Source organism: Lates calcarifer, linkage group LG5, assembly GCF_001640805.2.
Source record: "Lates calcarifer isolate ASB-BC8 linkage group LG5, TLL_Latcal_v3, whole genome shotgun sequence".
In the NCBI taxonomy this organism is placed as follows: Eukaryota; Metazoa; Chordata; class Actinopteri; family Centropomidae; genus Lates; species Lates calcarifer.
The window spans coordinates 2,557,744-2,581,820 of NC_066837.1; the positions used below are offsets into that span (position 1 = coordinate 2,557,744).

At 40.7% G+C, this 24,077-nt stretch overlaps 1 protein-coding gene across 1 annotated transcript; it reads right to left on the reverse strand.

Annotated features, from left to right (window-relative positions):
• Window positions 1-7,710: 7,710 nt before the first annotated feature.
• hoga1 (4-hydroxy-2-oxoglutarate aldolase 1) lies at window positions 7,711-23,618 on the reverse strand. The gene is made up of 7 exons (XM_018672551.2): window positions 23,037-23,618; window positions 21,986-22,114; window positions 20,124-20,251; window positions 19,752-19,886; window positions 14,089-14,185; window positions 9,893-10,026; window positions 7,711-8,553 (listed from the first exon to the last, which is right to left on the reverse strand). Exons 1-7 carry the CDS (start codon window positions 23,254-23,256, stop codon window positions 8,404-8,406), a joined length of 993 nt encoding a protein of 330 aa, XP_018528067.1. The 5' UTR covers window positions 23,257-23,618; the 3' UTR covers window positions 7,711-8,403.
• Between the last annotated feature and the right edge of the window lie 459 nt (window positions 23,619-24,077).

A 24,077-nucleotide genomic window follows, 5' to 3' on the forward strand; every position in this document is an offset into this window, starting at 1 on the left:
ATACTAATCCGCCACTGAAAGTCACACAATAACACAAACAAACTAACCAGTCGAGGCAGCAGCATTCCATCAACTCCCATGTTCTGCAAGGTAAAATGACTGTTTTTTTAAATGGAGTCTGGCAGCGATACATAGTGAAGCGTCTGGTTTAACAACAAAGATTTTAAAGAAGAGGATCATAGCTATACTATATAACCACAGCGTTCCTGGTAACAATCCAGAGCCAGAGGATATGGTGCATTTCAAGACAGAACCTTAGCTCTGGACATTTATCACTGATTTTATGGACTAAACAATTAATTTGAAGTGATAATAATGCTTATTTGAGGCTCTAATTACAACTATATTTCCCCCAAAAACAGTACAACCTCTAAACTGTCAAAAACCATTCACTATTCACTCTATATGACCAGAAATAGAGCATTATATACCATGTTTGCTATTTCATAATGCTGCTTGAGAAGTGTTAGTGTTAGTGTATACCCTATATAGTGGAACTGTAACAATTGTGGGTATAAACATATTATATTGGAGAATAATTGTGCCTAATGCACCTCTACAATTTTGAAAATATGATTTAAAATCCTCCAAATCCAGACTCTGATCCACACATTCATTTTGTTTCCTACATTATTAAGTCAAGTCTTCATTACAGTCCTCCCTCAGGCTAGTCATCACGGCACATCTTGATTTTAACACCAGGACACATTAATTTTATGGTTATATTTTAACATTTCAACATGCCACCGCCTTCTTACTGCAGGTGCTTCAGGGGAAAAAAAAAAAAGAATAGAGAAGCAGGAGCAGATTGAAAGAGGCCAAGGAAGAGGGGAGGAATAACACTTGAGCTCAGCTAACCGACTTGAGGAAAGGAGAAGGGGAGAGGGGGGAGGTACCGAGGGATGTGGAGACATGATCTACATATTCAACATTTTGAGTCCCATCGAGGAAAAAAATCTACACTTTGATGCTCAGAAACATCTTAACCATCTGCAGCGTTCTGTGTTACAGTGCACGTTTAAACAGACTTTTTCTTCCTCAGCTCAAAGGTGTTTGAACTTCAGCCTCCTGCCTCAGGTTACAGTGTGGGTGGAGACTGTGATGGTGACAGCAGCCTGAAAGGTCTCCAGTTAAGAAAATTAAAAGTCCAGCATGTGGCTGCTTTGAATTCTGATCAATCGAGACGACTGTGGGTGTTAAAACTGGCCCCTCTGCATCCTCTACAGTGCGTTTGTCCTTCTGTAGTTTTTTTAACCTTGGCGGCTGCAGAATCATCCACAGCAAGTGTTCGGGAACCCTTTCAGGAACTGTACCTGAAGTTTGACAGGAAGAACTAAAGTCTAATTTTAGCTCGTAGGCTGTAGTACCAGCCCACGTTACAGTCCCTGAGGTATTATGTCCTTTTACAAGCAAATGGTTCAACAAGGAACTAAGGAACTAACACTAAGAGCTGCTCCATGAGGCTGCACTGTGCTTTGAGCAACAGGAAATACTAACAACAGCTAACATGGCAATGAATACCATGTTCACCATCTTAGTTTTCTGGTTTTAGCATGCTAACGTTTCCTAATTAGCACTAAAAAACACAAAGCAGAGGCTGATGGGCCAAATAGTTAAGATATCTATGTGTAGAACTAGGTGGTGGACACTACCATTACCATCCCTAAAGCCAATAACATCTTTTTTGATGCAGTTTCCACACATAAAAAATGTTCCAGAGAAGCTCCTGCTGCACATTTCCAATAAACCACTACACACACTCCTTTTGATGAAGGTTTGGAGCCATGACAGTGTGCACTAAGCTGGAGAGAATATATGTATTTAGAACAAACTGAACACATGGATTTACAGCTGAAGTTGACGACCGATGTACTGCTTTGAGAAATGAAACGACCTACTCAGCTAGTTACTCCTTCAATATTTTTGTGCTGTTGCAATGACGTCATACTACTTCCTTGTTGCTAATTAAAGAGGACAATTACTATTAGTAACTGATAAGTACACTGGTCGTTTAAAGCCTCTGAACAATCACTGCTGTCTTTTTGTTTCTCTGGTGAGCACGGTCTCCATTTGAGGCAAGAAATAGGTCACATAGCTGCTCAATTATGCTTAATTTTAGATCTACAACACCCACTTTAACTAGCTGTTAATCAGGTTGTCTTTACCTCTGTCGCCTGATTGAACCAGCTCGAAATCTCACTGTGAAAATTGAGCTGCTGTGACTTAACAAGACTAATCTGTGCAATGCCTGGAAAAGCTACATGCAATCCATCTATTACATCTATTTCCTGGTTTTGTTTTTTTTGAACTCTTCCTACTTTTTATCTCTCACAACCACCATCACTCCTCAATCTGATCCACTCTCTGCCTCGTGTTTTTTTTTCTCTTTTTGACCTGCACACTGGCTCGATCATCTTTGATGTCTGTCCATCTTGTACCATAGGTTTCTCTGTCTGAGAGTGGTGAGCTGAGTTTACATGTGAAAATGCACTCAGTGTGGTGTAATCAGGTATCATTATCTACTCTATAACATCTACATAGGAAGATGATTAAGGTCTTTTTCCCTATTTGTCCATTCCTACTGAAGACATACATTTTTAAAACTGGGTCACAAACACACGGTTTCATTTTTTTAGAAAAGGCAAAGATAATTTCCTATGAAAGCCGGGAACTGTAGTTTAACATTAAACATAATGTTATGTTGTTGGGGGACTATTTTCAGCAGCGGATGAATCCATATTTGATGCTCTGGTGAGGATTTGGGGGATCAAGATGGTGTATGTCTCTTAACAAGTTACTCAATGTGACGGTGTGGCTCCTCATGTGTTTTTAAGAGTCAGTGGAGCTCTATGGCTCAGAGGAATCTGGGAAATCACACAATACTTAGTTAACAGGATCTATTCATTGTTGGTTTTGGTCTTTTCATGGGTTTCGTTGATATTTATCACAAGACTTGTCCTTCAAATCTCCGCTCTGCTCCATAAGAGCTTCAACTGCCAACAAATGTGTACCCATTTGTGCTATGGTGCCAAAATACTCTAATGTAAAGTAAAACAAGTGTTGATCAGGCTTATAGTAGTCAGAGCACAGCGGGTGGAAAATGTATGTTTGATGTAGGCGTTGGGTTTTTCTCATACGTGTTTTCAGATGCAAACGACGATGAAATTTCAAAATCAGCTCAGTATGGACACACTCTCAGAGATAAGGAGGGAGTGCAGTGTGAGTCAGGCAGCAGCAGCTAACCACAGGGAAGGAAAGAGGAGAGGATGGGAGGGAGGGAGGGAAGAGATGGGAAGGCAAAAAGGAAGGGGTGGGGGTGGGGGAATCTGGGAATCTTTTAAGCTTGGTTTTAATCTGGGGCACTGCCAGAGCGGGAGCAAGAGGAGAGAGAGGAAAAGAGGGAAAGAGGGACTGGGCATTACATGCTACACTACACAGAGAGGTCACTGCATCGCCTGAAGGGCTGGGATGCAGAGAGAGGAGAGAAGGAAGAGGAAAGTGAGAGCAGAGAGAGATGACGGAGGGAAGGAGGAGGAGAAGGAGGAGGAGGAGAAGGAGGAGATGAACGACAAACTGTCAGGTGTGGAGGGATGATGAAGCGTGGAGGAAACAGGAGTGTACAGGGGAGGGGGGTTAGATTTGATGTCCTCTCCATGTCATCCTCACCCTCCTCCCTGTGACGCTGCAGCGCTGAGGGCAGCTTCTGCTGACTCGCCACTCGCTCGCCCCAGGAGCAGGAGCGAGATACATGCCGGGTCCCCTCCCCCCCTCCTGCGTGCCCACCGGGAGCGTTGGCATCGGTAACCCCCGCGGGTCCAAGATCCTCTGATTGAGATCAAAGGGATGCCCTTGACGCAGAGCAGGCAGTGCAGGAGCAGCACGATGGGGAGCGTCGCCCCCATGTGGCCGCTTGAATAAACTACAGCTTAGACGAAGATGAGGGAAAGAAACGCAAAACCAATTACCTGCAGCGGGTTTTATGTATTTAAGGAAGAAAAGGCTTCAGTGATGATTCTCACTGCGACCTCCAGATTGTAGAATTTATAGTGATTGAGCTTCAAGAAGGTTGAGGGCCACAGGGGTCAGTGAACGTGCAACAAATAAGGTCAACAAACTGTGAAATGAAATCCAAAAAGTGGATTAGGAAACTTGAAAGAAAGTCAAAAATCATTCCATCTCCCTTTCTCTGTTGAAAGGAATGAAAAGTTTGAGCTGTCTGAGGGACACAGTAATGACCGGTATTCAAAAAATAAAAAGAAAATCCTATTACAGATTTTCTTCATTTAATTCTTTAGCAAAAACCTGAAGCTCTGTCACTGCCCTTGGAAAGAGGCTTTACAGACAAGTGAATAAAAAGAATTCATTCATTATATCTGAAATCCTTGAACAGGTGCCTTAACATGAATGAGTTAATGCTTTCTGTATGGTACTGTAGTAACATCCCCAAACGGTTGAATTAATATGAACTTGAGGCTTTTCTCATGTTCATATTAAGTTTAATTTCTTTAAGTTCAGAGCTTGATTCCTCTGTTCTGATCTTTAAACAGTGAAGTTGTTGACAGATGAACAGACCTTTTTTTTCTCCTCAAAATGTTTTGGTGGAATTTGTGTAAAGCTCTGCTACCTGGTATTTTATAATAACAGTGGTACATGAAAGGGGTCAAACTCAGTGTCGCACCAACAGAGAGTCAAGGTGATAATACTGAAACAAACAATTTCTCCATGAAGTTGCAGTTATTGACAGATTGCTCGTGACTGTTCTGACACATACAAAGCTCCTGCAGTCCTTTCATACACTGGTTATTCAACAAGCAGTTGTTCTAACATTTAGTTAGTTGAAGTTTTCATCACTGACATTTCAAGCAGCAGCAGACAGCTGCTTTCCACAAAAATATACACAGCAGCACACAGTCAAGTATCATTTCCTCTGGATGGGTCTGTAAACACTGAAGCTACACTGAGCGACAGAGAACAAATTCTAAAGAGCAGAGATTCAGGTACAAGCTACAAAAGTGCTGAAAGCTTCTAATAATGTTATTAACAAAACAGATATGAATATGTCTGATGTCTGACCATAGGTAAACATTATAATAAACCTCTGTACAGCACCATACTGTGCAGAAAACAGCTGAACAAGATGATCATGTAAAACCTCCACGTTCCATGACAACACACACTCAGTGTCCTCAACTGTAATGAGCCTGTATCCAAACAGTGATTTTAATACGTCTTAAATCATGGAACATTAAAGATTAACATTGTCCTTGAATAGAAACATAAGCAGTGATTCACCTAAAACTGGGTTGATGGTGATTTCAACACTGTTTTGTAATGAGAGCTTTTCCCCCGGAGTCTCCTGCGCAGTGTCCTCGTCACAGAGGCGCAGGACGAAAAACAATGCATCCTTTCTTTATGATCCAGTAGGTAGTTTTGAAAATATCTCCTGCTAAAAAGGTGCTAATTGGAGTCACGGTTGGATAAAAGCAAAGAAACTGCTATGTGAAAAAGCTGAGGGCTCTCATTGCCATGGCTACCTGCCTCACTTGGCTTTAATTACTGCAGACATTTTCGGCTTTTAACTTTTTCACATCAAAGAGTGCTATGGCAGTTTATTCTGCTACAAACTGTGCATGTGACGTACAGCTCTGCCTCCTGCTGAGCTATGGCTTTTGACATCTACCAATGGAAACATTTAACATATGAACCTCAAACCTTTCCTGTCAAGGGGACAAGCCAGATCCGTGGCTCATTACAGCTGACAGTGACGATCTTTAGAGAAGAGCATCCAAAGACGTGCTACAAATTATATGAGGCTACCAGACATACAGGTAAGTCTTCTACTTAGTGCATTTTATTTCCTTCTTGTATTTATTGGTGTCAGAAGTGTAGAAATTATGCATCTCCTACAATGGAGTAAAAGCGCAGTGGCCATGGCACCATAAAGCCTTTTGTATACGGTGAGGCAGAATAACAGTGCAATATTGCCACCTCAAACAGGCTGTAAAAAGCAGGTTAAAGCCTTTCAATTACTCAACCAGAGCTCTGACTGCACAGTCCCACTCACTGAACTGAAACACGGCCAACGGCGTATATTACCCATGATCCCCGGCTTCTGGAGCAGGAGGTGCTGCTGCTGTAACAAACACACCAAACTCTCTTTATAACTCTTGATAATTGTGTCAGTTTCCTGGATATCAGAGATGAACACCGGTTTTTTTAACTGATCTACAGTTCAGCATCACTCTGGAACTCGCTGGGCCTGATTCCAGCAGGTTAAGCTGCTGACTATCACTCAGTTAGAGGGAGATCTGCTCAACAAAGCAAAAACAGATGTTCAGGGTGCAAAGTGGGTATGACAGAGGCTCCATTCTCCCTGTTACAAGTCAGTGTACCATCACAATTATTCAGAAGCTGCTATTTAAGGTTAAATGTTGTTTCAAGTATGTGTAAATTATAACATTATACATGTCAGTGACAGAGCAAAGAGATGACGATTCATTAGTGTCTGAAATCCTATCATACTGTTCACTACAGAGTAAATTACTGAGTGTTTATCATGTATGGAACAGTGAGGGACCACTACTATTTCCAACCAGCATACACCAAAACACTCCACTCCTGCATTAGTATTATTACAGTGCAGTGCAAGGTTACACAAGACACAGAAGTCAGTGAATGTTCTACCAATGTTGTCAACACTTAATAAAAACTGTGAAATAAAATCCAAAAAGTGGATTAGGAAACTTAAAATTCAACCCTAACCCTAACCCACCTCCATTTCTGTCTCTGAAAGGAATGAAAAGTTTGAGCTGTCTGAGGGACACAGTAATGACCGGTATTCAAAAATTAAAAAGAAAATCCTATTACAGATTTTCTTCATTTAATTCTTTAGCAAAAACCTGAAGCTCTGTCACTGCCCTTGGAAAGAGGCTTTACAGACAAGTGAATAAAAAGAATTCATTCATTATATCTGAAATCCTTGAACAGGTGCCTTAACATGAATGAGTTAATGCTTTCTGTATGGTACTGTAGTAACATCCCCAAACGGTTGAATTAATATGAACTTGAGACTAGAATTTCTTTCAAACTAGAAAAGTTCAGAGCTTCATTCCTCTGTCCTGATCTTTAGACAGTGAAGTTGTTGACAGTTTCTTCAATAGACCTTTCTCTATTCAAAATGTTTTGGTGGAATTTGTGTCATTAAAGCTCTAAAACTTTTATATTAAAAAGGGTTCCTGTGATTATGTAGAAAGTGAAAGGGGTCAGACTCAGTTTCAAACCAAAACAGAGTTAAAGTCGGGGTTGTGCTTGAAACTACTTCATACAAAGTGCCGCCAACTTCTGTATGAAGTTTCTGTCATTGTCGGATTATCCAACAACTTTGAGCTTTGTAGCTTAGCTTATTGGTTTGGTTTTAAGGCCAAAGGTGTCACTTCCAGCAGCAGCATACAGCTGATTGAAATCCCTGATCCACACCAAAATGTTAATGAGTTCTTCTTCACCTGTGCCCCATCCCTCCACCAAGTTTGGTGCAAATTGGTTCAGTGCTTCTTTTTTTTTTTTTTTTTTTTTTTTTTGCATAATCCTGCTGACAAATAAACAAACAGACAGACGTGGGTGAAAACAACCTCCTTAGTGGAGGCGAAAATCAATGCCCATAGAGGCTGATCTGATTTCTTCAGCATTAAAAGAAAGGGAAATATATACTACTGAAGTGAAATGCAATTTTATTGTCAAAACAAGTTGATGTAGAGTTTTATTTGTAACATTACTCTAACTTTACAGAAAACTGAGTGTTCATCAGCAACTTGATGGAATGACAGTGATTTGTTTTTGTGTAAAGTCAACAGAAGAATGAGTAAAAACTTTCTTTAACAATAACACAGAAAATCAGTGGGTGTTTTGTTCTGATTACATGGGTGATAACAGTTGGTTGTTATGCTTTTATATTTAAGTAGCCAGTCTGACAGGAGCTATGGATGTGTTGTCAGCGTAATGACTGATCCATCATGCAGTCTGTAAAAGGTTTAGTTGTTTTTTTTTGGTTAATCAACAATGTAAATCACTCTTCAGCACACTTGTTTCAATTCATTTAAGTTTGTGATTCTTTTTCTGTGACATTGCTACAAAGCATGGACATTGATGATTTCAGAACAAACCTACAGGTCTGTAATACTGTTCATTTTGTATTGCGTATTGTTGACCACACTGAATCGAAACAAAATAAGGTGATTGGGTTTTTGATATTTTTACGGGCGGATATGAGGCAGCAACAGATTTATTTTCTTTCTTCCAACCCCTCACTCCCCACCGCCTCCATCCCATGTCACATGGAGGACAGATCTAAGGCCTGAACAGCTAAAAGGTTTCCAGGTAAAGTGAAGACACACACACACACACACCTCACAGCCAGCCGTTGGAGGAGAAGTCCCGCCTCAGCTGCTTGGTTTCGGCCTCTGTGAGCGGCTGAAGAGGTGATCGACAGGCGCCTCCGTGGAAACCGAACCACTCCATCGCCTGCTTGAGGGCGGGAACTCCCAACTTCCTGGTCACCTAGCAACACAGAGCTCCAGTCAGTCTCCAAAGCTTTATCAATGAAGACACCTGAAATCAGACAGGTTTAGTGTCTGTGATCAATACTTGGCTGCTGCATACGATATTAGAGTGATGATGGATTTTCATGATGCGTCCTGTGGAGGTGGTTGTGTGGGAGACCGATGCTGTTAGGGCAATGACATTTAACACAACTCAACAGACATGTTTGTGGCCTGAAGCAAATCATTCAGTGCTGTGAGCAACATACGGCAACACAACTCTCTCACAAACACTGTTAAAGGATGAACGTGGCTGCTACAATCTGTATTTTTCTTTCAGTCAGACGCAGACACAGCTGTTTGAGATGATTCATGTAAGAAATCGTGTTTATTTGGAAAGCTGTAGGGGGCTTGCGCTGATTGCCCCACTGTTTTGCCTGAGTCCTTGTTTACCTGTCTCTCTATAAACGAGGTGGCAAATGAAAAGTTATCACAATTATGGTAAATACACTTGGCTGAAATCTACCACAATTATCCTTTAACTTAGAGCTAAAACAGATAAAGAGCTAAACAGATATTTTCAGGGAAGAACTGTTTCATTTCTTCTCAATTTACAGAATCCACAAGATTAAATTTAAACTATATGTCAACTAAAGAATTTAGCCTGATCTCTTTTAAATAGTCTCATTGTAAGTTTTTACTTTTGTACCATCCATCATCACAGCGGATATGTATTTTCTGAAATGGTGGAAAACTCACTTACACCTTGTAATTTTGTTATTTATATGCAAATACAACAACTTAAGTAAATCACTAATTCAACACTCAAATTAAATAAAAGTAGAGGGACTGAACCTTGAAAATATTTAAATGAATGAAGAAAATTTTAATTCAATTTTCACTTTAAATTAGTTTAACTTCTGTGCATCACATTATCAGCACCTGATGTAAAAATAGTGTACACATTCCAGAGGGAAGTTGCCTGGTTTGGACATGATATTTCTGAGAGGATAAAATCGACTAAATCTGTTCAGTTTAACCACAAATTATGTACAAATACAGCTCAAGTGTTCAAATCTCCAAGGGAAAGAGGTCATTAAAAGCAGCACATGACATATGTACTTTTCCCCCCACTCACTTTCTTCTGAGAAAGTTTTTAGCAGTCCTTAACCAAAACAAATTGTGACTTGTTTGCTGGGAAAGTGCAATCAGAGAAATGATTTCAGGCTCAGATCAGGAAGCCCCAGAGAGCATGACAGCTTCCAGTCTGTCACTATTTCTGGGAGCTTGTGTCCGCGGAGCGTTTGTTTCATGGTACGGTGGATAAAAGCGTCCACCGTGCAGCAGATGGTACTCACGGCGGCGTTGGGCTCGATGAGGCGCTGCTGCAAGACTCTGGCTTCCTCCCAGCGACCGGACACACACAGACGCTCCAGCTCACACAGCTCCTGGCCCAGAACGTTAGCGAGCGCACACACTCCTCCAACTGCACCTACAAACACACACCACAGACCAGGGAAAATTGAAGAATCACTGTACGGTCTCGTTTTTAAGTTAACTATTACATAATGAAATATGTTCTTGATCTTTTGAGCCTTCTTTTGCAGTTTAGTTGCCTACATGTGTTGGAAAAAGGAGCTGTAATCAGAGAGAGTTGACTTGTCAACATTAGATCTCTCTCTGAGTTATGACCAAAAACAGTGACCTTTGACCACCAAAATCTAATCCGTTCATCCTTCAGTCAGAGTGAACATGTCTGTCAAAGTTGAAGAAATTCCCTCAAGGCGTTACTGAGTTATCACAGACATCACATGAAATATTCCACAGAGGAAAACTCTCTGGTCACAAGTGGACATTTCAAGCCAAAAAGGTTTGGATATCAAGAAATCTTGCAAGATTCCTCTGTATTAAAACTCAGATTTCAGTGCAGTTTTTCCATTGTACTCCTATTCAACGCCAATTATCAAAGTATGGTTTCTCACTGAGGAAGGCTGAAGGAGGTGGCCTTAGAGATCACACGTTTGATCCGTCCACTGTGTACAATCACTCAACTCAGCATATATATAGTACGTTTAGAATCTTAAATGTTCCATCCATCGATCACGCATAGTGCGCTATAACATTAGCATGCATCACAGCAAAGTACAAGAAGCACTTGAGCTGCCGAAGACGTTGGAGAATTTCCTCAACCAGCAGAGAACCACATAATCCTTCACGTGACAGAATTCAGTGCTCAAACAACCGAAGATAAAACTCAACAGGAAGGACAGACGCGTGTTTTCTGCGTGATTTTAAGCTGAACATATATTCCTCTTAAATAAAGCCATCCATCATACTCCTGCTTTTACATTTCAACTGTGAACACACAGACATAGTTGATTTACTGTCAGCACAGCGTTTCTGATATGGAAGTCCAGCCTTGGTTTTCTCCACCCTCCTCTTTTTTTCCCTGACAGATCAGTAGGCAGCAGCGCTTCATATGATGTCTGTTTTTCTTTCTTTTTTTTTTATTATTTACAGAGCTAAGATACACAGACATTTTCCCAGGCAACAAGATATCATGGCCTTTCAGTGTGACATCTCATTGTCTGTCTGGCAGAGGAGAAAAGCAGAGAATCTGCCTCCATCCGTGGCCTTGGAGTTGTTGTTGTTGTGGATAAACGAGCCAGAGGGTGGTGATGGGCGGATTTTTTCTGTCTGATTTATGTTTCTGTGCCCTGTCGACGCTCAGATCACACAGCTGACAGCAGCTTGCCTAACGCTGCTGACTGACAGGTGAGTGTCCCCGCCTCCTCGCTGCACTGCAAGTGACGGCTCATGAACAGAGAGGCTGGACTGAAACAGAGTGAGGCAAAAATACAACTTAACATGTACAGGAGAGTGGAAGAGGTTTCTAGACCAGAACCAACTGAAAATACATTTTTTGGGGATGACCCACCTAACTTTACGCACATGGAAACGTGCACAATAACACAATAATCTATCAATATATACATTGCATGTAAGGCTGCAACTAATGATTACTGTCAAGCTGGGGACATTTAAACAATGACGGACTCAGGCTTGTGGGTAATTGTGTTCAATTGACTACAAATAGAAATATTGAATCTGTTCCAAAATTAGATTTTTTAAATCTATCATCCCACATGTGTGTAAGGTCACACACCAGTGGTGGTTTAACAAACATAAATACGATGGTAAAGGTCCCATATGCTACGATTTTCCAGTGTTTCCATAGTTTTGATATCCATAAGAAGATATATTTGTGGTATCTCAGATACTTTCACAGTGTTTACAAAGCACCTGCTTTATAATGAAAGGCAGCATGGAAATTCACTGCAGTTCTCTGACAGTGGACTGATTACGCAAAAAAAAGCACAATCCATAAACAAAGGACAACTTCAGTTAATTCAATAAGTGTCCTTGTGTAATAATAATATCAGCACTTGACAACAACTGGTGTTTTGCCAAGTTTCTGTCACTGAAATAAGACTCGTGAGAAAAGAAACATTAGCTTCAGTCTGTAAACACAGAAACACTCCAGCAAGAGTACAGAAGCAGATTCAAGTCAGCAATCAGAACTTTTTTCATCAAAGCTTTTTGTCTTCAGGCTCTAAGAGGTTTGGACTGACAGGTAGAGGGACCGCCTCCTGCTGCATCATTGTGGGGGGTGTCAAGAGCACGAATGCGGACATCAAAACTTCAGCGCGCACTCACAGCACGGACACATTATCATATCAATCACCCAGCGTTACCTTGCTCTGCATCAGTCACACACACTCACACACACACCCACAGCCAATTACTCTCATATTTCAGCTGTGAAGATGAGAACATGTCAGAGAGCAAAGATCAGAGAGGTGTGGGAGTGCATGTGCGTGTGCGTGCACGTGTGACAGACAGTTTGACAGCGCTGGCAGTGGGACAACATGACTCATTAGGTTCCTGAGCATCGTATCGATGCAGATCCCCTAACGTGTTATCTGATCCAAGCTTACAGTTCACTGTACGTGGCCGACATACTAAGAAGGTAAAAGAAATCTCTTCATAACGATGCTGTGAAAGATTGCTGATGTTTTATGATTTACTGCAACATCAAATGAAGGATCACATGCTGCGCCACAGGATGGGAAAACTCAAAGAGAAAACTTAGGGTGATAAAAATATAAAATGGTCAGGCTAGAATCAGAGCAGACGCTTGATGTTACTTACTTAAACAGATGGCTAACTTTCTGCAGTTTGGTGCTGGACATGCAGCGTGAACTTTTTTCAGAAATGGCTACTAACACTTACTTACTTAGAGGAGGTTGTAGAGCATAAATGAAGAGCTTAAAGCCTCCTCTGCACTAGCCTCAGCTACACAGTATATTTTATCTACCTCTCAAATGTTCTCTGTATTAGGTGAATTCAGTTTTTCTGTTGGGTTATTTGCTAACAGAGCCAGCCATTAAAGTAGCTCTGAGGCTAATGTGTTGCTAACTGCTGACTGCTTTAAGAATACTTGATGATTGATACAGGAGGTTATGTGACACATTTTGTGGCAGGTGAGTTGTTGTTTTTATACTTAATTACTTTCTGAATGAAAGAAAATATCGGTGCATCTCCCTTGAATTGGAATGGACAATAAATCTGAACACTGAACACATTCAGCGTTATTTTCCTTATGTATTATGTGACAGTTTCTTCCTGGTTGTAACAATGCATTTGTAAGCAGGGATTGTTTTGAAAACTGCCTCCATAACAGCAAGAGTGTAATTGAAAAACAGTCACTTTATCCTTCAATGAGGTAAATATTTGCTTATTTTTTGGTCTGCACACAAGACTATAATTTCCTCAAATACACCACAAAAAGGAGTTTTTAGAGCAAGAGTGCTCACACTTTCAGCTGTGAACAATGAAAGCACAACTTCAGCAAATTAATTAAAGTTGACTAATTGTACTGTGTGATAGATTACCTATCTCAAGTAATTTCCACGTTTTTACTGATTGGTTTCTTAAGTGAAATTAAATGAAGCCTTAAAAGCTGTCTTGAAGGTTGGAAAACAATCTACAAAGTTATAATATTCTTTGGAAAATGGTTGACACTAATGTAAAGTATGTGTAATCTATATGAGGATATGTTCAGGGCATGTTTAGGACATGTATCCTGAGCAACTCAATATCAGGATGATGTCCCTGAAATTTTGCACATTCGGTAGAGAGTGACACACAATCCCTTCGGGAAGCTGCTCGGTTTATGTGGAGTGTGAGCGAAATCTGAAACAACAACAGGAAGTGACCCCAGAACACAACACAAGGCTTTACGGATGGAAACAGGATGTCTGATGGCTGACCAATAACGATAAAGATATTACCGAAATACACTGACGCTTCTTTATACTTCAGTGCAGTGAAGACCCAAAATGAAAGATGTACAAAAAAGACAGCAAAAGTCAACTTCTCTACTTTGGTTTTAGATAAAAGAAACAAACAGAGATGGCAGCCTGGGGGATATGTTAGCGACAGCTCCCTGTGAGGAACAACAGCGCTGTTAGTCCTGTTTTAGGGTTCTTACCAACACAATAGGCGGCCATGAGAAACCCTGCTGAGCCCGCCAACACCTGGAAATCCTGTGTTTTGGTTTTGTGAACAATCAGGCCAATCCGTGTGATCTGAGGAACAGGTAAAAAGAGCCAGAGAGAGAGAGAGAGAGAGAGAGAGAGGGACAGAGAAGAAGGTAAAAAATCAGGACTGTTTCATTGTCATAGCTCCTCCCTGCTGTCAGGACTAATTTCTGGTGTAGCTATTTAATCCCAGGAGAGGCTGTCACAAGAGACGAGGATAAACCCCACGTCTCCCAAGGTAAACAAATCGCTCAAATTGAGACGAGCAGTGACTCTTTACATGGCTGAGGTTTTGGGAGGAGAGAATCGTTCAACATCCCAAATGAAAGAGGAAGAAAAAGGAGACACAGAAAAAGAGGAAAAACAGACAAGTCCCAAGTGAGATAAAATAGAGGAATCAACTTCAAAAGAGGAGGAGGGGGAGGAGGAGGATGGGAGAAGCTCATGAATAATTTATAAGCCCCTTATTTTGTTTTGCATCTTTTAATTCTCTTTTGTCAATCCGGATATGAAGCGTTGAATCCAAATAAACCTGAAATGTTCAAAGGGAGTATAAGATGACTCCACTGCTGCACATGAAGCTGAAAACTCCACAGGGAAAACCTGCAGCCTGCGGTTTCAGCCTCCATCACCGTTACCAGGGAGGGTCTATTTTTAACCGCCGGGTGTCAATCAGTTTCCCCATATCAGTCATTTCAAACACGCAGGACTGTAATTGATCAGTCAGTCAATCAGGTTATAGGAGCTCCTGCTGGTCTCCTGAAAGCTTGAGCACTCTGGCTATTTAGATACAGCTCCCCAGTGGGAAAAATAACATCGCAGCAAGACTACTGTCTGCCCTGGTGACAGAAAAACACTCATTAGTTTAGCTCTTATTTTCAAAGTCTCATTATTGTCCTTAGCCTGAAGTGTGCAACTCAAGATCCTGGGGAAACTTAACCCTCTACTGTACGAATCAAGTATTTTGGAGGGGGAAAGAATGGCCCTATTCTGTGGAGGACTAGGGTGATAATGTATGAATTAAAAAACTGATCAACCCTACCACATTCAAACCTTCATTGTGGTTTATTAACCACAGATTTCACATTTGAACCTGATGATGGTGCTAGATGAAGGATGATTCATACTCTGGGGAACATGAATTTCATCATAATCCATCCAGCAGTTGAGACATTTCAGTGGTGGACTGATAGAACAACAACTAATAAACACATATACATTAGAAAAGCTGTGTTAGATCCCTTTTGTATTAATCTATCAGTTTTTATTTTCTCAGTCCACACTGAACCTCAGGAAGCAGATCGTTCTCGTTGTAGGACAGAGATGCCTTTGCATAAGAAATTAAATATTCTGTTATTCTCTCTTATTATTTTAACAAACATCTAATTCTAAGAGGTTTTGTGTCTTAGCTTTAGTCTGGTGAAATGTACAGAACAGCCTCATAAACCTGACTGTGGGTCCCATTCTCCCTCAGTGTCCCTGTACTCAAGAGCAGTGTCCCCTCACCATCAGGGAGGAGGACCTGGGGGGGGCAGAGGGAGAGACATGAGGTAATATGACTCATAACGATACGTATATTTTTAGACTGAACGTGATTCATACTATTGTCATCATTTCCAGTGTCCATCACAAATGAACGTTCATATTTCCATGTAATCTTCTTTAAACTCCAGAACTTGCCTGAGAATCATCATGTAAGTATTAGTAGATATAAAATGTATCTATTAGCCAGTAATTATGCGTATCTAGAGATGCATGCACTTTTTTTTTTCTTTTATATTCAAACAAGGTATTTGAAGGTCTAATCAGATACATGTCATCACATATTACAACATGTAAAACTTTGATTTTTTTTTATTTTTTTTTTGGTGCAGGCTCCTGAGTTTTGAAATAAAACACACAGAGATTCTGTGTCTACAAATACTATAATGTTACAGATGCTAACTGTTATATTTTACATTTTATGTAAAACAATGTTAAGAAATCAGGATGAATTGTTACTAGTTTGACAGAGCATGCTGGGAACGTGGAGGAAATATCTTTAAATTATTTAAGCCTGTCATTTTAATTGACAGCACACGTTTTTGTGACAACTGACAGGAAAATTAGCATCGTTAGTTTGTGTCATGTCATGTCATATCTAAGTGTTCATGACTATTTTACAGGTGAGAGCTGTTAAGAAGTAGCTATAAATGTTCCTGGCTCTCTTGCGGAGACAAATAATAATAGGTGTTGTAATTATTCCATTTGGAGATGATAATTGTTTGGATGGATCAGACAGGTAGATTTTAGTCGCCGTGCAAAGGCAACGACACCTCACCATAACGTTCACTGTATTCACACGTCTGGCACATACATGGAGGTGCACAGCAATGAAAACATTCGATGTGTGTGCAACGGCGTAGGCAAGAGGAATCAGATTAGAGATGAGGTGAGATGAGATGAAACTTTAATCATCCCTGAGGGGAGAAATGTTAAAGCAGTAAATATAATAACTACATGACAAGAGCATTAACGGCTCCACAGATGAGCAGAGGGTATTTCTCAAACATTCATGTTTTTCAAATTGCTCAGATTGGAGACAGTTAGGAAAGAAATTGGTGCATGACAACTGTCTCAAGCAGGATTTGAACCTGTGACATGAGTGTCACAATATCTTGTTGCTGTACAGAGAAAATAAAAACACAATCATTAAACTGCTTCAACACCCAAAATAGAGACACATGTCACCATGGATTCATTTTGTTTGTTTGTTTCAGAAGCAGCTGAGAAAATCTGTGGATTTTGCAGCTGCCGATCTGAGTCTCAGAGCAGCTGCGTTTAAAGGAATACTCCACTGAAATCACTCACAAATAGTGGAGGAAAGTACATTTACTTAAGTGCAATTTTGAGGGGTTTGTGCTTCACATGTTCATTTCCATTATTCTACATTATACCCCTCCTTTAGTGCAGAGAAATACTGTACATTTTACTGTTTCATGCTGAAACAGTAGGATATTTGCACACCGTTATCTGTGTAATACTGCTTTGTTGAGGTTGAAGTTTTTCTCTTCAAGCTTCATCAAGTATACTGCAAATGCTTTCCTATTTTTCCACAATGAATTTCAGCTCCAGCACCTCATGTACCGTGTTTTTTTCTACCCAAATGGATGTCCAAAGGAAACAAGCAATCAGAGCTGTTTTTCATTTTGATTTGTAGCGTAAAACGTAAAACACGTCTTGTGCTCTTGTCACAACTGTGCTCACACTGCTGGGTTTGGACACCCTGACAGGTCCAGATATTTAGTCTGCTATATATCCTTTGGATCACATCTTTGAACAGTTCACAAATAACGATGGAGTGCTGATTTCCCAGCGTCAAGTGAACATGAATGATTTGCCCCTGATTTGATGTTTTTCTTTGCATTCTCCAGAAACTGCTGGTGAGTGGAATATCAGGGCTAAAATTGTGTAGTGTGACTTTCATGCATTCATACAAATTAATTCAAACACAATCAAAGATAAAAAGCTGCATTATGAATCTGCATTTACATGTTGTCAACACTTAAATTTGAAATTTAGATTTTTGCATGAAAACTTATGGTGACCTGCTGTCATGTAGACAGAAACAAATGCAGTGAAAAGGAAAAAAGAAAACATTGACATTACTTAATCTTTTCCACAGCCAATCACAGGCAATTTTAGATCAATCAGAGGTGATGAGAGGTGAGATGCAGTGAGAGACTGCTGGGAGACAAATTTAAATTTGGCCTATAAGTCAGTCAACACACAAATGCCTGCAGACAACACACTAATTTCTTTTCTAGAAATGTGTCTTCTTGTTAGTTAGGCCAAAATATAACAAGATTCAATTCAATCTGTGATTTATATTATATAAGACATTTTTGATAAAGTAATCTGCAGGAGCTGACTGATCTGGGGAAATATGTGCTGCTCATATTCTGAATAATCTTTCTCCAACTTGTCTGCCTTCTTGAAATTGACCCATCACCCCTTGTTTTCTGTGTTTGGCCTCCTCACGCCTACAAATTGAACACGGCCACTCTGTGCTTGAACTACGCCCACGCTCCTGTCTCCCAGCAAGTGGACAAACATGTTATTTCCCAAATCAGAAATCCATTTGCAACTTCTTGCACACACTTCCCACACAGACAAAAAGGTACTAAGAGCTCGACAAGAGCACACTGTTCTTTTTTTCCCAACAAGTAACCCTGCAATAAACCCTGCAGGATAAGACTACACACACTTTAGTTTTAGGTTCTTCGATAGTCACCGCTCTATTCTCCACAGCCTCTTGGCTTTGTGGAAAGAAATATGTTTTAGTGTGGAGAATAAGTTCTAGCCATCGAAGCCACTGGTCTTTGACAGTAAAATATCTCCCTAACTTGAATGGATTGTCTTGCACAGACATTCATGATCCTGAGGATGAATCCGGATGACTTTGATGACCCTGCAGCAAAAAGGCTAAATGTATTTTGGACCTAGGTTCAAACATTGGAACGCGAAGGGTATTTATTCTCTTTGAAAATGGGAGTCCTAATGACCTTTGTCCAGATAATGCAGAAATACGATGTACCGAGAAATTACCTTTTTCAGTACTTTCAGATAAGAGACTATATTAACTGTGTTTGATGTCTCCAATATAGGAAAAAAGATACATGTCGATTAAAGTCTTATAAAGTCGTATAATATCCTGAGAGAACACCCTGCTGTTGGCTCCCAGGAGCTCAGACAGACCTGGGAGAGGGAATGTTTGGAAGGCTATCTGGGGCAGTGCAAAAAAGAAAAAAAAAATATTTGTAACAGAACCAGAGCCACACAACTCAAATTACCACAGAGTACATTTATTGCCAGATCACCTCTCCAAATTTAATCCTAGATGCTCTCCTCTATGCCCTAAATGCAAAATAAACACTGATAACCTCATGCATTGCCTTTGGTCTTGCCCCAAACTACAGACATACTGGGAATCTGTCCTGTATGAGATGCAGAACATGTTTGGAACTGAGCTTACACTGGACCCAGTCTCACCTCCCCTAGGTCTTCCTAATACACGAGGTGCAAGAAAGGATATATTACTTTTTATAATATATTACTGTATTACTTGGATTTCCTGTAGAGGCTCCACACTCTCAAGCTGGTATAAAATTATAATGGAGTATATCCCACTAGACTTGTTGACCTGTCTGAGGCACTACAGGGTGCCTGAATTTTAACAATGTGGAGGCCATTCCTTGGTCATGTAAATGTAGGTGCATCTGCTATTCTATCCAGGTATTTTTTAAGGCTAAATGTTATATTAACATAGTGACATTTTTAATATTTAATACTGATGTTAGCATGTTAAAGAGCTAAAGCTTAAAGGCGCTATTAGTAAGTTTTCTCTTCCACTGAACACAGATGGTGATGATAGTCGCCTGGGAGGCACTTCATCCATCTTTGTGTTTACAATGCAAGAGGTGCTACTTCCTCAGAGCAGTCTGGACGCTACAGTGACACACAGAGGTTTCTCTACCTGCAGCTCAGCAACACCTGCACTGACAGCTGATCAGGATTTCTTCACGATTCACAGATTACATGGAAAAATGCTGTGGAAGTGTGCGTGTGCTCTTACATCTCCTCCGCTGTCTTTAAGGCCCACGATGTTTGGATGTTGAGACAGATGCACCACAGCGTCCAACGGCAGCTCCAGCCCAGTGTTGGCAGGAACACTGTACAGTACCACCGGCACTGGGCTGCTGTCCGCCACCTGCAGGGGGACACAGACACACGAGTCCTGAAATACAACTCCTGTGAATTTCCTTCTCATGTCTTAAAACACTTCTAGAAGAGATCTTTCAGAGCTGTTCGAGGGTTAAGACTGGGCTTCAGGGTAAGGTCAGAAACAGGTCTGGGTTAAGAGTAGTGTAGGGATTAGGAAATATAATATTGGGGTCCTTGAAAGTATAAATGTATGTGTCACTTTGTGTTTGTGCTGTCATCTTACCTTTGTAAAGTGCTGGATGAGAGCGTGGCTGTCCATCTTGCCCTTGTAAAAGCAGGGATTTACCACCAGGACAGCGTCAGCTCCGGCCGCTGCCATCCTCTCTGTGAGCTGCACTGTGGCTCTGGTGGCTGAACAGACAAAGAAAGAGAAACAGCTTTACTAACAAACACACACTCAGGCTTCATCTGCACCTTTTCAGCTACACATCTGTCAAAAACCTTTTAGTGAGACAGAGAGTTAAAGGACTGGAGGTGGAAAGTAACCCATGATGCCAGGAGCTCTATACTATTTATCACTGTCTGCTCCCTCAGTTCAGCATGTCATTTCTAGATATTTATTCTAAACAAGTCTATGCACACATAATGCACATATGCCCTCACATACAAGTCCTCCATCACCTGTATATGTTCTCCCTCTCTTACTTAAGAGACTAAATACCAAAACCTTGGCCTCAATTTTTCTGCACAGTCTGTATGAAGAGCAGGACAGAGGAAGGACAAATGGAAAACATCAGTGAAACAAGGAAAAGGAAAGAAAAATGAACATTTACTTTTCATGGAGGACCAAGATAACAAATAAACCTGTGTCCCTGGAATGTTTATTGAATGAATAACTGTGAAATAATTGATGAGGCAAGAGCCCAGGAGGTTTTTATATCATCAGTGAATGGAGGAAGAAGAGGAAAGTAAAGGGACTATAGAGCGAGATAATGTACATCTTTTCCCTCTGAATGTTCATTATGTGCTGTAGAACTAAGCAGTCAATAAAACGGTTACAGACTCCATTTGACTTCAATTGTCAGCCCATAAAAATTAACGACACCACAGGTTCATAACAAGCTTAAAACCAAGGTTGCTAAAATACATGCTGGAAACACGAGGAGTCAATTTGAGCTCTCAATACTCCTCCTCACTCTGAAATCTGAATTATCAGTAAATTATGTCATTTGTAAGTCTTTTAAAATGCAGATGTCTGCAGCGCTGAATAAACTGAAATTTAATTGATGCAGTCTTGGAAAAACTGAAAGATATGGTGTTCCTGAACTTTTTATTTTCATCTATTTATGCCTCTAAAACTCTGATTTCAGTCTGAACTGTATAAACTAATTTACAACTGCTGCGCAAATATTTAACTTTATCTAATAAAACTTGTTTTTCTTTTTCTTCCCAAGTAATATCCTGATGGCATTTATTCTGAAACATCATGATATTCAATAATCTGTTTAAAGAATTTTGACAACGTGGGCAAACATTTGAGTGAAACCAGGTGTTTTGATGTGTTTCCATAATGAGTTTCAGTGTCAGTAACCATTTTGACAATGTCAGTTTTTGAACTTTTTTTGTTTCTCAAATTAAGGAACAGAAAAAAAAAAAATCAACAACCAAGGAATCCTGGAATCTTCTTGTTGAACTGAATTTTATCTTAATTTCTGCCTCATTCAGCAGCCAAACACACTTGTGGCATTCTTTCTACAATGGAGATCAGATGCTGCTCAGAGAGTCTGTCCCAACACTGCTGAAGAAGTTCCCACAAATGAGTTGCTTTGTGCTTGCTGGGTTTAAGTCTGGAGACTATGCTTATCTTCCATCGTGCGAAGCGATGGTTATCCAAGAGGGGTTGTATTGAGTGCAACTGAAGGTTGCAGATAATTGAAGACATTTCATCTCTCATCCAAGAAGCTGAAATGTCTCTGGCTTCTTGAGATAACCATGACCTTGATGACTGAAAACTTTCACAGGAAGTATTGTCCTAATAATGCATCAGAGGATGTATAACATAGTTTGTGCCTTCGGACAGACAGGTTTGTAAGTAATCATTACTGAACCCTGAACTAGAATATGTACACACACAATGAGGCCTACATTCACAGCCTGATCCAGCCATCACCAGTTTGTCCGCCTGCAAGGAGCGTCTAACCGTCCTCACCACCTCCACCCGCTCCTCCTCCGTCAGGTACGGATACTCGCCGTTGGAGCCCTGAACCACCAGACCTGCAGCACAAAACAGTTTTTGTCTCATTTTTTTATCCGCTTTTCTATTATTGATCATCCTGACGAACTGATGAGATGAGTCAGTCTGGGAATGAGGACAGGAAGAGACAGAAGACACAGAACAACAGTAAGTTCACTAAGATGCTTCAACACCCTGCCTGCAGTGCCAGTACCAGTAGTGTACTGAGGAGAACTGGTGTTGGTTTAAGACCAAATGGTGGTCACAGCAAATGTTTCACTTTGAACTGCACTTAAAAACCATTAATGGCATTACTTTTGAAAGCATTCTCACTTTAGTTTTAATGCCTAAAACTGTTGGACAGTCCTGTATAAAATATCACAGATAACAGATGTCAAGTGGTAAAAGTAGCATAATAATAAGTACTACCTGTATTAATGCTAGTAGTAACATAAACACCATTAGTTGCTGACTGCTGTTTTTAAGTGTAGATATTATAGTTGTAGTAGCGCCAGAAGACCACCAGAGGGCGACAAACGCCAGAGAGCGTCCAGGTGATTTTACGCTTTTTACTCCGTGCTGATGTTTGTCTTCTCTTTCAAGTCCCTAAACAAATACTGATGACTAACTAACGACCAGTGAACCTCTGAGCAGGAGTTTAGCACGACTTAAATTAGTTTTGAAGTGTGCCTCTTCAAGTCATTTTTTTAGTTGCACTTAGGAAATGCAGACTGAAATTTGATTGGATATTTTCCCGAAGGACCCCATCTGAGTCTCACACACACCTGATTATCTGTGATGAACTTTCAATGCTTTCATGTTCACTCAAACTTATCTCACTGTGGACCACCTCAGTGACCCCTGCACCTCTGAGCCTACTTTGGGAACCTGTCTAGACTCCACCGGCCTTACAGAACCTCGAGTTTCGTTCGTTATTTTTTACTTATGCGTCCAAGGCCTGACCTTTAAATGGTATCTTGGCATATTTCTGCAGGTTTTCTTGCAGCCTGTGGTAGTCCACGTCCTCTTTGGCGGTAAACGGGGTGGCTATGGGCGGATAAATCCCGCTGAGGTCCAGCTTGGCAGCAGCAGCGCCGGTGTGGCTCCGGGATCGGTTCCATGCTGTCAAGTGACCTCCTCTGCACCGGGGACTCAGACCTCTCCAAACCCGAACGCACAGCATTGTAAAGCGGACACTGCTCGTTCTCCGTGTGCTGGGACAGTGTGCAGCTGCACTGCAACCCCGGACAGTTAATCACTAACCTGCTTCTGTAAATATTGACCAGAGTTGGTGATGATTTTTTTGTTGAGCAACTTTGAAAAAGTGTCTCAACTCTTCACTTGTAAACGACTCGCTTCATTCAGAACAGGAGAGGGGTTTTTTCATCAGCCACGTTTTGCTTTGCGCGGAGTGTAGAAGCTGGATGCGCGTTGTTAAGTGAATTTGACACCGATACCCCGCATGGACGCAACTTTCATTCACCTAACAACTGTTTGAAATGACTGTCAGCCGGGTTAGAGACAATGAGTGGCACTATGCAATGTTAGCAAAGTGCTACAACAGATCCAGAGCTCAGAGCTCCGCCCAGGATCGAGAAGGGCTCATCTGCCACAAGCAAGTTTCGGAATGAACGCAAACTGGTGGTTGTCCAGTCCTGTCCCTGGACTGACAGTACGGTGTGATGGTTTTTACTCCAGTCACAATCTGCTGTCACCATATATGAAGTGTCAGGTTACATTTATGCATCAACTATGGTTTAAAAAAACAAGAATAAGAGAGAAATGTTGATTTCCAAGACTTAAACGTTGTTCGTTAATCGATTTTTTTCAGCAGGTGTTAATCACTATCTCCAACTCTTACATGCTCTTGGAAATATAACAAAAATATACCATAGAAAGTTTCTGATAGTCAACTCACCAGAAATAATTTTCAGATAGGAATGATTGATAAATGATTACTTAAATAATAACCAGAGAATGAACACATGACTGACAACTCTCAGA